Genomic DNA, 13,360 nt, shown 5'->3' on the forward strand with positions numbered 1-13,360 from the left:
AGGATACTGAACATTTCTTTAGGTGCTTCTTGGCCATTTGATATTCCTCAGTTGAGAATTCTTTGTTTAGCTCTGTACCCCATTTTTTAATAGGGTTATTTGGTTCTCTAAAGTCCTACTTCTTGAGTTCTTTGTATATATTGGATATTAGTCCTTTATTGGATGTAGCATTGGTAAAGATCTTTTCCCAATCTGTTGGTTGCTGTTTTGTCCTATTGACAGTGTCCTTTGCCTTACAGAAGCTTTGCAATTTTATGAGGTCTCATTTGTCAATTGTTCATCTTAGAGCATAAGCCATCTGTTCAGGAACTTTTCCCCTGTGCCCATGTGTTCAAGGCTCTTCCCTACTTTCTCTTCTATTAGTTTCAGTGTATCTGGTTTTATGTGGAGGTCCTTGATCCTCTTGGACTTGAGCTTTGTACAAGGAGATAAGAATGGATGGATTTGCATTCTTCTACATGCTGCCCGCAGTTGAACCAGCACCATTTGTTGAAAAGGCTGTCTTTTTTCCCACTGGATGGTTTTAGCTCCTTTTTCAAAGATCAAGTGACCATAAATGTGTGGGTTCATTTCTGGGTCTTCAATTCTATTCCATTGATCTTCCTGCCTATCCCTGTACCAATACCATGCAGTTTTTATCCCTACTGCTCTGTAATATAGCTTGAGGTTAGGGATGGTGATTCTCCCAGAAGTTCTTTTATTGTTGAGAATAGTTCTCACTATCCTGGGTTTTTGCAAATTGAATTTATTCTAAATGAATTTGTAAATTGCTCTTTCTATCTCTATGAAGAATTGATTTGGAATTTTGATGGGGATTGCATTGAATCTGTAGAGCCATCTCTCCAGCCCCTGAGATTGTTTATTTTGCCTGAAGGATTTCAGAGGGGTTGAACTCAAGTTTTCAGGCCTATGCAGCAAGCACTTTTATCCACTGTGCAGTCTTACTGGTCCCTGGATTTAATCTATTTATTACTGTAATATGTCTGTTTTCTGTCTGGCAGTGTTTGTTCCTCGAATTTTAAGTTCTCTGATCCTGAAATGGTTTAAACTGTTTTTAGTGTTTCTGTATTGCATCTTTTTCCATCTTTCATTTAACTGTTTAAATGCCATGTCTTTCTAATATGCCTCCTGTTAGGTAGACATAGACAAATTTTACTTTAATGGTCAGTCGGGTAGATTTTATCCTTTATTTGGTTTATGGATCTTATTCTGGATAATATTCTAATTTAGAGATAGAACTGGCACCCAGGAATCTGCATTTTAAGAAACATCTTAGGTGATTTAAGTAGAAATAAATGGGATGCTAAGTCAGTGTTCCAGATGATTGCAGAGGCTCAGCGGCTACCCTAAATGCTCACAGAAAACTGTTAGTGACTGGCATAGAGTCGTTTCTTCAGAATCTAAGAGGGCAGAGAGTCCTTTCTTTAGGATACGGATAGTTATTGTTGATACAGAAAAGTGAAGCTGAGAACAGGATTTTGTAATTATAAGGTCAGACTCCAGAAGGAAAGTGGAAATTCTTGGAGGGAGGATAAGACGACAAGAATGGAAGAGTTTCAACGAAGCCCCTCCCCCATGTGTGTACAAGGAAGAAAACACTGTTGTGAGCAGCAGAGCTTCCAAAACAGACATTGTCTCTGCAGGGCCCTTCATGTGGAGGGGTGCTGATTATCTCTGCAGGTAATGCTTTGGGGGAGTCCTAGAGCAAAACTAGTTAATTCTCAAAGCTCTGACCTACTGAGGTAACAGCCATTCTCTGAGAAACATCTGGGATTACCAAGATAAGAGTTCCCTTGAAGTCATGCTGAACTGTAGGGGCTTTGTTTTGTTTTGTTTAATCTGTAACATAGTTCTGAGACTTCTGCATAGCACGAAACTGCTCAAAGGGAGACCAGAATAAAAGCTATAGTAGACAGAGTGTATGTCATAGTGTGACTGGCCCTACTGGAACCAGTATGGTGCTGGATGATTCCTTTGAAACCAGTCTGACCCTGAGTTATGTTATTCAAGAATAAGGCATGTGGGGCTGAAAGAGGCCTGGCTTGTATTACTGCGCATTGTTAATCTCTGGCTTCCTTCTCCAAGAAGAACCTGTTTCCTGAGTGGTAACATAAGTTAACAGGCATTTTGAAGATATAATCTAAAGTTGTCATAGAAACATAAATCACGACTGTTATAATAGAATGAGCAGTTGTTCCCTGTAGAAAACTGATTAAAGAGTATAAAGGTCCGATGAAGGTCTTGGAAGAACACTGACCTCTGAAACATTGTGTATAGCACAACTGCAGTGTCTGTGTTACTGAGCCTGCCAGAGGAAGGTCTCTAGGACTAACGTGGATTCCCGAATACCTGCTCTTCAGAACTCTTAGACACAGTTGCCCTGTTTAGCTCACTTTATCATAAGAGCCAACTAAAAATAGAGATGAGGAAGGTGTGAAATTAATGAATCTTCTCAGTAAGTATATAGTATTCTGGGTCCATTTATTCCATGCAGCGCCCACAACTGAATTGATAAGAGAGTCTTATTTTGCAGCATTCTTCATTTACTCCTGGTTTCTGACTTTGTTACCTCAAATCGAATGGCCTGATAAGCACATGGCTACTACTGATAATGACAACAAGATGCTTAGAGCTTAATCTTTCCGCAGATTATAAATAAGGAAATTGATTTGTCATTTCTAGTTCACTTTAATGGGATTTTAACTCTCTAACTTGTACATTGCATACAATCAATATTTATTGAATTTCTCTTTGGGTAGCGAAACAATGAGCAGGCACTGGGGAAAAATAAAAAGGTATAGTTTTTATCCTCACTAGGGATATGGAGTGGATTTACTTGGAGGGATAAAGTTTATATATTGTGGCCTTTAAAGTGACAATAGAAATGACAGCTACCATCTCTTCAGAGCTTGCTGTGGCTAGGAACCTATATACACAGTACTTCATTGATTATTTCACACAACAGCTCTGTGGCATGGGTGGTGGTAGTGCCCATCCCTGCTCAGTACAGGAGGCAGTTGAGGCACAGAGGCACTATGTGATTTGTCAAGGTCGTGGTGCTATCAAATCCAGACAGCCTTACCTGGAAGTCTGTGGTTCTTAGTCACGGTGTTACCACCTCTTATTTACTACACAGAATAAAGGGACCCAGAACGTAAGGAAATGAGTACTCTGGTAGCACTCAGTATGGTGACAACTAGCTTCATGTGGTGACCGACTTGAATTTACTAAAATAAAAAAGTTAGTTCAGCAGTTGAATGAGCCATAGCTCAGTGCCTTAGAAGTTACATGCTACCCCCTGGGCATGCCCATCCCTGAAGAAAGCACAGCAGGGCAGCACTAGTGCAGAAGGTAATAGCTGTTTAAAGGAGCATGAGCTATGTGTGCAAAACGGGATTCTCCAAGATGCTGATGATCCAGTGGCCTGAGTTACTAGATAACTCCTCCCAAAGGGTTCCATCATAGGGAGAAGAGAAGATTGTAAGAAATCCAGTTCTAAGCATGGCAAAGGGATGTATCTATGAACTGTCCGACCGAAGTTGACCAAAAAGCACTTGATAATGAGATGCTAAAGTTCCAGATAATTTGGAATTGTTGTTGTGTATCGAGATCATCCTAAGTGATGACAGCCAATGAGTTTAAAAGAGAAATACGGGGAAACCTTGTAGGGGGGAGGGTGTTTTTAAATAGTTGAAGTTCCTAAAAGAAGGGTCAGAGAAAGATTGATCACAGTAGGACATAGCCAAAAGAATGAACTGCTGCCTGAGCAAACATGGGAAGAGCCTGAACAGAGGCAGTGCTGGACTTCACTATAAAACACCTGAGATAGAAGGTGGGAAGCAAAAACAAGCATCGGGTTTTAATGAGGAGGCACTAACCTGTGGACGAGTGATTTCATGTTAGTGGCAAAAAACAAATGGAGTGACTGGACAGCTAGGAAAAGACACAGGTTTAAATCATAAACTGGTCTTTTATGAGGCTGGAGGTTGGGGGGGAGAAGACGGTGCAGAACACAGGAAAGATCTACTTTACAGAGGAATGAGCCTGGCTGAAGGCAAATGAGAAGTTATGAGAAAGAGCAACTGACAGTGACCTTAACCCGACTCACTGAAATGTCCAGGACACCCACTGCATCTCTTGGTTGCTCTATTTCTCCCACCTCTCATTTTCTTCAAACTCTCTCCTAAGAATTCCTCCTGGCCCTTTCTTTCTAGGGGTGACTTTTAAGGCACAGTTACTAAGTTGAACTTGTTAGCATCCATTCTTTTTTTTTAATGTGTATTATTGTCTAGTTTGAATTTATTTCCCTTTAAAAGTTACACTGAAGTGCTTAAATTTAATGAACCCGTGTGTAATAGTGATTTGTTATTCAATAGAAATGCGCAAGGGGAACAGGACTGAGCCCTGTTCCAGTGCTCCGTAATTCACATATACACCTGCTTTTTTATGTATTTATGTCATGTAGCAAAATAGCAAGCAGCACTTTTAATTGCAGTACACAGTGCTAATTTCCCTTCTCAAAGAGTGTTCAACATCTGTGACTTGCTGTTATCATTTTCTATCTTACTGTCTTTGGTTTAGTCTGCTCCTTATCTTCTTAATGTCAGTGTGACTATCTATAGAGCACCACATGGACTTAAATGTTTTCCTGGACAAAAGGATTTAGAACTAAACAAGTGAATACAGCAAAATACAGAGCATTCTATAGAGTGTGATATATGAGGTTTGGTGGATTTCACAGCACCTTGTTAGCAATTGAGTTGTGCCTGTCATCACCATTATTTTAAGCCAGTAGATGCTTTAGAAATGTGAAGTGCATCTCTTTCATCAGAGGCTCAGCGATACAGGGCCAGTTCATGGCAGTCTGGATAGTTAAGCCTAATACCAGAATCGTTCCATTCCATAAAATCCTCGTTCTCCTTACAGAGTTACAGCAGAATCATTTGGAGATTGATATGCCTAGTGCTCACCCCAAAGAACCTGATTCTGCTAGCCTGACATGTATATTTTGGACTGAGGTGTAGTGAGTCATGGTTTCTCTGTACAGACAAGGCCAACTTCAAATGCATGATCCTCCTGCCTCGATATGTTAGTGCCGAGATTACGAATGTACTCAACCCACCTGGCTCCATGTATTCAGTTTATAAGTTCCTTAGAAAATTCTGGTGTATACCTTTGAATCATCAGACATCTGGTTATTGTATATCAAAATCTGTTTCTAAATAGTTAAATATTTGCCGGGCAGTGGTGGCGCACGCCTTTAACCCCAGCACTTGGGAGGCAGAAGCAAGCGGATTTCTGAGTTCGAGGTTAGCCTGGTCTACAGAGTGAGTTCCAGGACAACCCAGGCTACACAGAGAAACCCTGTCTCGAAAAAAGGAAAAAAAAAAAAGTTAAATATTTGAAGAGCCAAACAGGCAGCAGAAGCCTAGATCATGAGAGAGAAACAATGACCCTGAAGTGTATTGTGACTAAGAAAACCACTGGATGGTTTGAGCCAAAGGTTGAGATGATCTCACTCAGATTTTAAAATAATCACTACTGTGTGAAACACAAATGAGGTAGAGGGTGCTTCTAGCAGGGAGACTGGCCAAGAGACCGTGCATCAGTTTATTCAGGCAAAGGAGTAACCAGACAAATCTACCCAAACAGTAACAGCTGAGGAGGTGACAAATGAAAGTTCAGGTATGTTTTTAAAGATCAAAGGAACAGAATTTGTGGACAGATCAGATGTGTAATAGAGAAGGAGTCAAACTTCACTCCTGAGGTTATTGGAAAGATATCAAGGACATCTCAACCCAAGGATTGCCTTTGTTAAGACAAGAAAACTGGGAGGAGGATGGGTTTGGGAAGAAGACAAGGATATCAGTCTTGATAGATTAACTCTGAAGTGCCATTAAACATTCCTAAAGATGGCCCAGTTAATATAGTATCCTAAAATTCCCAGGATTCATATAAATTTTGGGTTCAACAACATACGGGTGACATTGAAATCACTAGAGCAGATGAAATTACAAAAGAGCAGGGACTGATAGACATGAAGTGGAAGAGGACACTCTAGTGACAGAGTGGGGGGACCTAAGGGACTCTAAAACAGACTGACTGCTCAGTGGGAGGGGCCTCACAGAGCAGAGTGTCACCAAAGCTAAGAAAGGCTGAAAGCACAGGGTGAGTAAATGGTGAAATCAAATGAAAGCTCGCTTGGCCTGGAATTAGCAATGTGGAGATAGTTGGTGATCTTGATCAGAAGCGGTTTAATAGCGAAATCATACAAAGCTGAATAGAAAGGAGTTCTAAAGAGAAAGAGAATGTGATTCCAGGGGATCTGATACCCTCTCCTGACCTCTGTGGGTACCCAGCATGTGCATGGTGAACATGCATACATGTAGGCAGAACCCTTAGGCACATAAAATAAAAATAAATAAATATTTGGAAGAGAGAATGTGAGGGCCAGTCATATTGCTCAGCATGGAGAAGTGCTCGATGACCTGAGTGTGACCTCTGGAACCCACTCTGCAGAGGGAGTAAAATTGCACAAGCTGTTCTCTGACCTCCACATGTGCATCATGGTATGTCTCCCAAATAATAGTAATTATTATATGCATATTATTAAAAAGTGTTATATCTTCTAGTCATAAGCCGCACCCATGAAATCTCAGCAATATTGTTACCTAAACAAGGCCTGCATTCTACTACCCGTTGACATGTCAGTGCAGATAGAGGGAATTTTACAAGGCCCCACCTCTGGATGAAGAGCTACAAGTAATCAGTGGCTGCTAAGGACGGAGACTCCCTGGTAGGATAGCCAAGTGGTCAGCTCTAGTCAAAGCTATATACAGGAACAACAGCTGGGGGACAGGCACAGTAGAAACTGGAGAGAAAGAGAGGGGAGGATAGAGACGTAAGTATCAGGGATGAACTCTTGGAAGATGACATTGAAAAGAGTAAGGAGACAGAGCTGGAAGTAGAGAACTTTCAGGGAGCCTTGTCTATGAAAATGAACAGAAACAACACAGAGGCTGAGGACGACAAAGCACATTTGTATGTTGTTGAAAATTATCTAGCAGAGGAGGCACGGTGCTTGGGTAGGAGGGACTGGTCCAACTGCATCTTTGCATGAGGAAATGAATACAGAGCATTCAGACTTAGCCTTGGGGCATAGACAGGAGGAAAGTGATCCTACGGGCGAATGGGCAAGGAGGTAGAAAGAGCAGGTGGAGGAAGTTCTTACTATCACTGTCACTGACATCACTATCACTGTCATCACTATGATCACTGTCACTATCATCTCACAATAACTGTCACTATCACTATATAACTATCACCGTCACTATCACAACCATCACTGTCACTATCATCACTGTCATTATTATCACTGTCACTACCATCATTGTCACTATCATCACAATCATTGTCACTATCACTATATCACTGTCACTATCACTACCATCAGTGTCATTATCACTGTCACTGTCATTGTCACTATCATCACTATCACTCATTACTGTCACTATCATCACTATCATTGTCACTATCACTATATCACTGTCACTATCACTACCATCAGTATCATTGTCACTGTCATTGTCACTATCATCACTATCAGTACTATCATTGTCACTATCACTGTCATTGTCATTATCACTATCATTATTTTGTCCTAGGAAACAAAGTTAACTTTAATTGAGTCTAGAGAAGCGATACTGGAAATTTCAAAAAGAAGAAAAGGTATGAAATTATTATCAGGGAAGGGAAAGTGGGCAGCAGAGTTGACAGAAAGTTGTCTCCAGGGCACTTGAATTTGAAATCCAGTTCAGTCTACTAGGATGTAGTTTTCTGAACTCCACATTCAGGAAGCCGAGTTTCAGGTTCAGAATGGAGGAAGAAGGGGCCATCGCCAAGACTGGAGTTTGGTCAGACGAATGTCATGTTAGGGAAGGTTGACAGTGAGAGGGAGTGTAAGAGCGGGCCGTGGGACTTGTGCTTAGTAGGGAAGGAACCAGAGCTTCAGAAGTAGGAGGAGATAAAGATATTCACATCAAGTACGGGTCACATAACGCAGGGTGACAGACTGGATTAGCATTGGAACGGTAAAGAGTGTAAGCAGGAGAGCTCGGCCACGGCCACCAGAGTCAGAGAGCAGGGGTGATAGGAAGGGCTCCTGCTTTACTGGATTAAGGTGGGTTAATAACGATTTTAATTCATCTGTTAGGTCCATGACTACAAAGAAGGGACCCCTGAAGAGAAGACCTACTATATAGAACTGTGGGATGTTGGAGGCTCCGTGGGCAGTGCCAGCAGTGTGAAAAGCACCAGAGCGGTGTTCTACAACTCTGTAAATGGTAAGCGTTCTTTATTTCTCCCGTGTTTTAAGTATTGATCTCCCGTGGTCTACAAATATTGATCACCTGATACGAAGTGCCATGAGATGCTGGACTCATCTTACTGTGAGAACACTGATGAGCATACGACTCCTGATTTAAGTCTGTATCCCACAGTCTAACTTGTTATCCTCTGGTGCCTGGCAGAGCATTGCTGCTTTGTTTCAGGGTTACTGCTTTTTCACTTTTCATTTATATGTGTGTAGTATATACACCCATTTTAGAAGCTCGGCTGGAGTAGGCTTCCATATATTTTTCAAAGGTCTTTAGTGATATTTCTCCCTCTCCTTACACCTTCCTCAACCCTGCTCTTCCACCTCAATCCAGATTTAACCCTTCCTGTTCCATTAGTCCCTTTCACTCTCAAACCAGTTCATTTTGTCTCATCTACCTTTACAGCCCCTCTTCATGACCCCTCCGTAGTTCCCTGGCCTCTGTAGACATCCCACATGAAATATACCTGGAAAAGTCCCCTTTTCCTCTTCCCACCCTGATGACCCAGGCTACTGATCTCAGCAGGAAGCCTAGGAACTGTCTGTGGCCCCTTAGAATACATTCTCACCAGCTGTCAGTCTTTCATCTGGTGCTCACTTGACTTTCCTAGCTCATAGTCTATAAAACAAAAAATCTCAGCCTAAAGGAAGAAAGGATAAAAAAAAAAAAAAAAAAAAAAAAAAAAAAAAAAAAAAAAAGAATGCCCAAACACCCTTAAGAGCTCAAAAGCCTTCCCTAGAGAACCACAAAAGATAAAATTTTAAATTTTCTGTTGTCCGTCTAATAGCCAGCCTGGGTGGCAGCATGCCATTCTTTAGCCCAGTGAGATTTTATTCTGCTTTCCTCTAATCTTGAACTATCAGAACACTAACTGCCAAAGTATGCTCACCTAAGCAAGACCTGCACAACAGCAGTATCAGCTGACATTCTGATGTGGATGGGATGAGTCTCACAAGGCCCTCCCCCTGGGTGACTAAAGGCCACAAAAGAGAGCCAGTCTCCTCTAGGGACCTAGGCTGTTCAACCTCAAGGGGTCAACCCTGAACACAGAAACATAGAAACAGCACTAAGTACACTCTGCAAGCTGTATTTATAAATGAGTATATGTAACAATGACTAAAGAAAGGCCATGGAGTTGAGAGGGAATGGGGGACCCAGGTGAAGTTGGAAGGGATAGCAGAAGGGGTGGAAATTGTATAAATGTACTCATTATGAAATTTTAAAAAGTAATTTAAAAAGTTCGGGCCTGAGCATAGTAGTACACGCCTTGAATCTCACACTCAAGAAGCAGAGGCGGGCAGACATCTGTGAGTTTCAGGCCAGCCTGGTCTTTAAAGTGAGTCCTGGACAGCCAGGGCTCTATTACACACAGAAACTCTACCTCGAAAAATCAAAAACAAAATATTAAAAAGAGTTTGAAATCTATGGTCCTTGTATCTCAAGATGATGTTCTAAATTCCAACCGGCATTGAAGTTGTTCTTTTATCTCCATTTTAGTATAATAATTACCTACTTTGCTTATTCGTACATGATGTTAGTTGACTTATTTACTTATATTTCTGAGCCATGTTATATTTTATTATTCTTCAATCTCAAAAAAATTCATCTTTCCTACTATTGATACTTCTTTCTTAAAAATCTATTTCTATTTTTTATTTGTATTTTTTTATTATTTTACAGTTTTTGGTGTTTTGCTTGTATGTATATCTACGCACCATGTTTGTGCTTGGTGTCTGCAGAGGCCAGAAGAGAGCATCTGGTCACCCGAAACTAAAGTTTCAGGCAGTTGTGAGCTGCCATGTGGGCTCTGGGAATCGAACCTGGGTCCTCTGGAAGAGCGGACAGTGCTCCTAACCGCTGAGCCGTCTCTCCAGCCTTATTCACACTTGTCTCCCTCCTCTTACTGTTTTCCAGCAGCATCTTTCTGTTTGCTAATTGACATGGGATTGGGAATCTTCACAGTAGTGTGGTGTAGACTCTTTTACCTAAATCAGTCCATTTTTCCTCCCTCCTTGTCCTCTGTCCCTCCCCGCTCTGCCCCCTGCCCTTTATTTGTCCTTTAAGGTAGGGTCTTGCTGTATTGCCTTGGCTGGCCCGGAACTCAAGTTCTCCTGCCTCAGCTTCCCTAGTGTAGTCTTATAAAGCATGTGTCACTGCAGTGAGCTCACCGAATCTCTTAAAGTAGCAAGCTTACATAGCAATGAAGTCAAAGAGCAGCAAAGTTAAGCTCCTGAGGTGATGACATTCAAAAGACCTACAGGACGGTGTTTTCTCACAACCGAGAGACTGAGAGACAGCTCGGCAGTTAAGAGCACTAGCTGCTCTGGGAGAGGACCCAGTTCTAATTCCCAGCACCCACATGGTAGGTAGCTCACTACTGTCTGTAATCTCAGACCCAGGAGATCCAATGCCTTCTCTACCTCCACAGGCACCTGTATGCATGTGTGTCTTTGCACACATGCATACATAAAATGCATACATAAAAATAAAATGCTTAAGAACAGAAGAATAGCAATCTGAACCTGTGGCACATGTCTGGATCTCAGGTCTAAGAGGAGAAGGCACAAGTATTATGAATTCTAGGCCAGGCCACACTACACAATAACAAAGCCAGTATGCTCTTGTAGTAAGACCCTGTTTTTGTTTGTTTTTTAAAGAAAAAATAGAGGTATAAAAATTAAAGTGATGCCATTTTAATACATTTTACCAGCACAGAAACAATACAACTTTTGAGTAATATAATGTTAATAAATAATGTTCTTCATTGGCGAAGTGCTTCTATACGCAGTTCCAAGCATGAAGTAGGCACTCAGAGGCTGTGAGATAAAGAGTAAGAAGACATTCTGAATATTTTATGACATTTTGATAGCCTTTGTAAGGGGAAAAAAACATTTTAAAAGTATATTAATGGCAAAGCTTTATAGTTAGTTATTTGTAAGCATATATAAAGGACAGTTTGAAATACCTGTCTGGTTGTGTTAGTCATACTTGAATAGAGATCACCAAGCTCCTAAGATCTGTACCTACTAAGCTTACCCTCGCTGCCTGTCAAGCGGTGCTGATGCGTACTAATACCACATCACCTGATTCTTTTAGGCATCATCTTAGTACACGACTTAACAAATAAGAAGTCATCTCAAAACTTGTATCGCTGGTCATTGGAAGTTCTCAATAGGGATGCAGTTCCAACCGGAGTCCTGGTGACAAATGGGTAAGCCTGAAATTACTTTACAATTAGTTTTAAGCATGACTGCAATCCTGAGAATGCACTTTACAAACAATCCTTTGAAGATGTGAGATTAGTTCTGTTTTAGCCTCTGCGTGGTCTTTCCATTATCTGAATGGCATCCTTCCTGGCAATGGTTTATTTTGATAAAATCTAATAACTTAGCTTTCCTACTCTGCATTTTGCCCTTGGTATCATATCTAAGAACTGTTTGCTTAATCTCATACAGGTTTTCTCCTGTGCTTCCTTCCAGAAGGTTTGTAATGCAGGGTTTATATTAGATTTATGATCTACTTTAATTGTATATAAATATGTGATTTGGGCTTAATTTTAAATATGAATGTTTGCCTGCCCCCCACCCCACCCCCTGCATCATTTGGTAAAAAGAGTAGCCTATCTCCATTGAGTCGCCTTCATTCTTTTGACAAAGTCAGTTGACCATACTAACAACAGTACAGGACGACTTCTGTATTCTGTTCAGTTGATGTATGCATCTACTCCCTTTGAAACTGTGAGCCAACATATACATTTTCCTCCTTAGAGATTCTGTCAGGTGCTTGGTCACAGTTACCCAAAAGTAATAAAGGGGGGTGTGTGTGCGTGTGCATGTGTTGTTGTTGTTGTTGTTGTTATTGTTGTTGTTGTTGTTGTGAACATCGGCTTTCTTCTCCACATTACTATTATGGTAGATCCTGACTGATTTTCAGATACTGAACCACCCATTCATTCCATGGTCATAGGGAATTCATTCTTTCATTTCAAATGTTGCTGGGTTTGATTTAATGTTTTCTTGCAGCTTTTTTGATCTGTGTTCATGTGGAATATTGGATATACTTTCTGTTCTATAATGTACTTGGCCTGTTTCATTTGAGGATAATGTTGGCCTCAGTGCCCCTCCCTGTCCTGGGAAGATATTGTATATATTTGATGTTATTTCTTCTTTGGATGATTGATTGAATTTACCAGTGAGACTCTGGGGCTTGCATTTTTCATTTTGAAAGGTTTTCAATGTCAGATTCAATTTTTTTTAATAGTTAGTGGATGGTACATGTATTTTGTTTTGTCTCAAGTGAATTCGGCAAATTAGAGCTGTAGAGGATTCATGCATTTCCTTAAGTTACTGAGCATCTGTGAACAGGGTTGTTTGTAATATTATTCACTATCTTCCTGGGTCTGTAATGATATGCACGTGTTCATCTCTGATCTTGCTAACTTGTGTTTTCTTTTTGCTTTCCTTTTAGACATGCTACTAGTTTGTTGTTGTTTTAATCTTTTCAAAGATATTTTAGTTTCATTGATTTTTTTTTTTACTACTCAAAAAACTTATTTTTAAATTACAAGTAAGAGAAGGTGTATTTATACCAGAAAATATTCACATCAGTGTTAAGGAATTTAAGATGGTGTAATTGTTACAGATACAGAGGCTGCACTTGGGGTCTGCAGCTTCATTTCGGTCCTCGAGCTGCATCTGCACACACATTAAACAACAGTGCATGGGTGCTTCCTTCATTGCTGCATTATTTTAACAGCAAATGATTTGGAAGCAACTCTAGGTCCAAAAGAAAACCTGTTAAATAAATAATGGTCTGGTTACATTCTGGAACACTCTACTTAGCTATTTAAGAAAGCGTCAGGAAAGTTTCTATGTAGGAAAATAGAGATCTACAGAGGATGCAAAACAAGGTGCAGAGAATATATATCATTTCCCTTGTAATGTGCAAGCATGCATGAGGACCCAGGTTCTCATGCCCTAGCACCA

At 40.7% G+C, this 13,360-nt stretch overlaps 1 protein-coding gene across 1 annotated transcript in view; it reads left to right on the top strand.

The window, feature by feature from the left end:
* Rabl3 (RAB, member of RAS oncogene family like 3) overlaps positions 1 to 13,360 on the top strand; it is a 35,033-nt gene that overhangs the window by 11,208 nt on the left and 10,465 nt on the right. The window contains exons 3-4 of the mRNA XM_034515148.2: positions 8,213 to 8,342; positions 11,472 to 11,586. Coding sequence (XP_034371039.1) covers positions 8,213 to 8,342; positions 11,472 to 11,586 — 245 coding nt within the window. The remainder of the gene's footprint in view (positions 1 to 8,212; positions 8,343 to 11,471; positions 11,587 to 13,360) is intronic.

The sequence above is a fragment of the Arvicanthis niloticus genome, chromosome 12 (assembly GCF_011762505.2).
Source record: "Arvicanthis niloticus isolate mArvNil1 chromosome 12, mArvNil1.pat.X, whole genome shotgun sequence".
NCBI lineage: Eukaryota > Metazoa > Chordata > Mammalia > Rodentia > Muridae > Arvicanthis > Arvicanthis niloticus.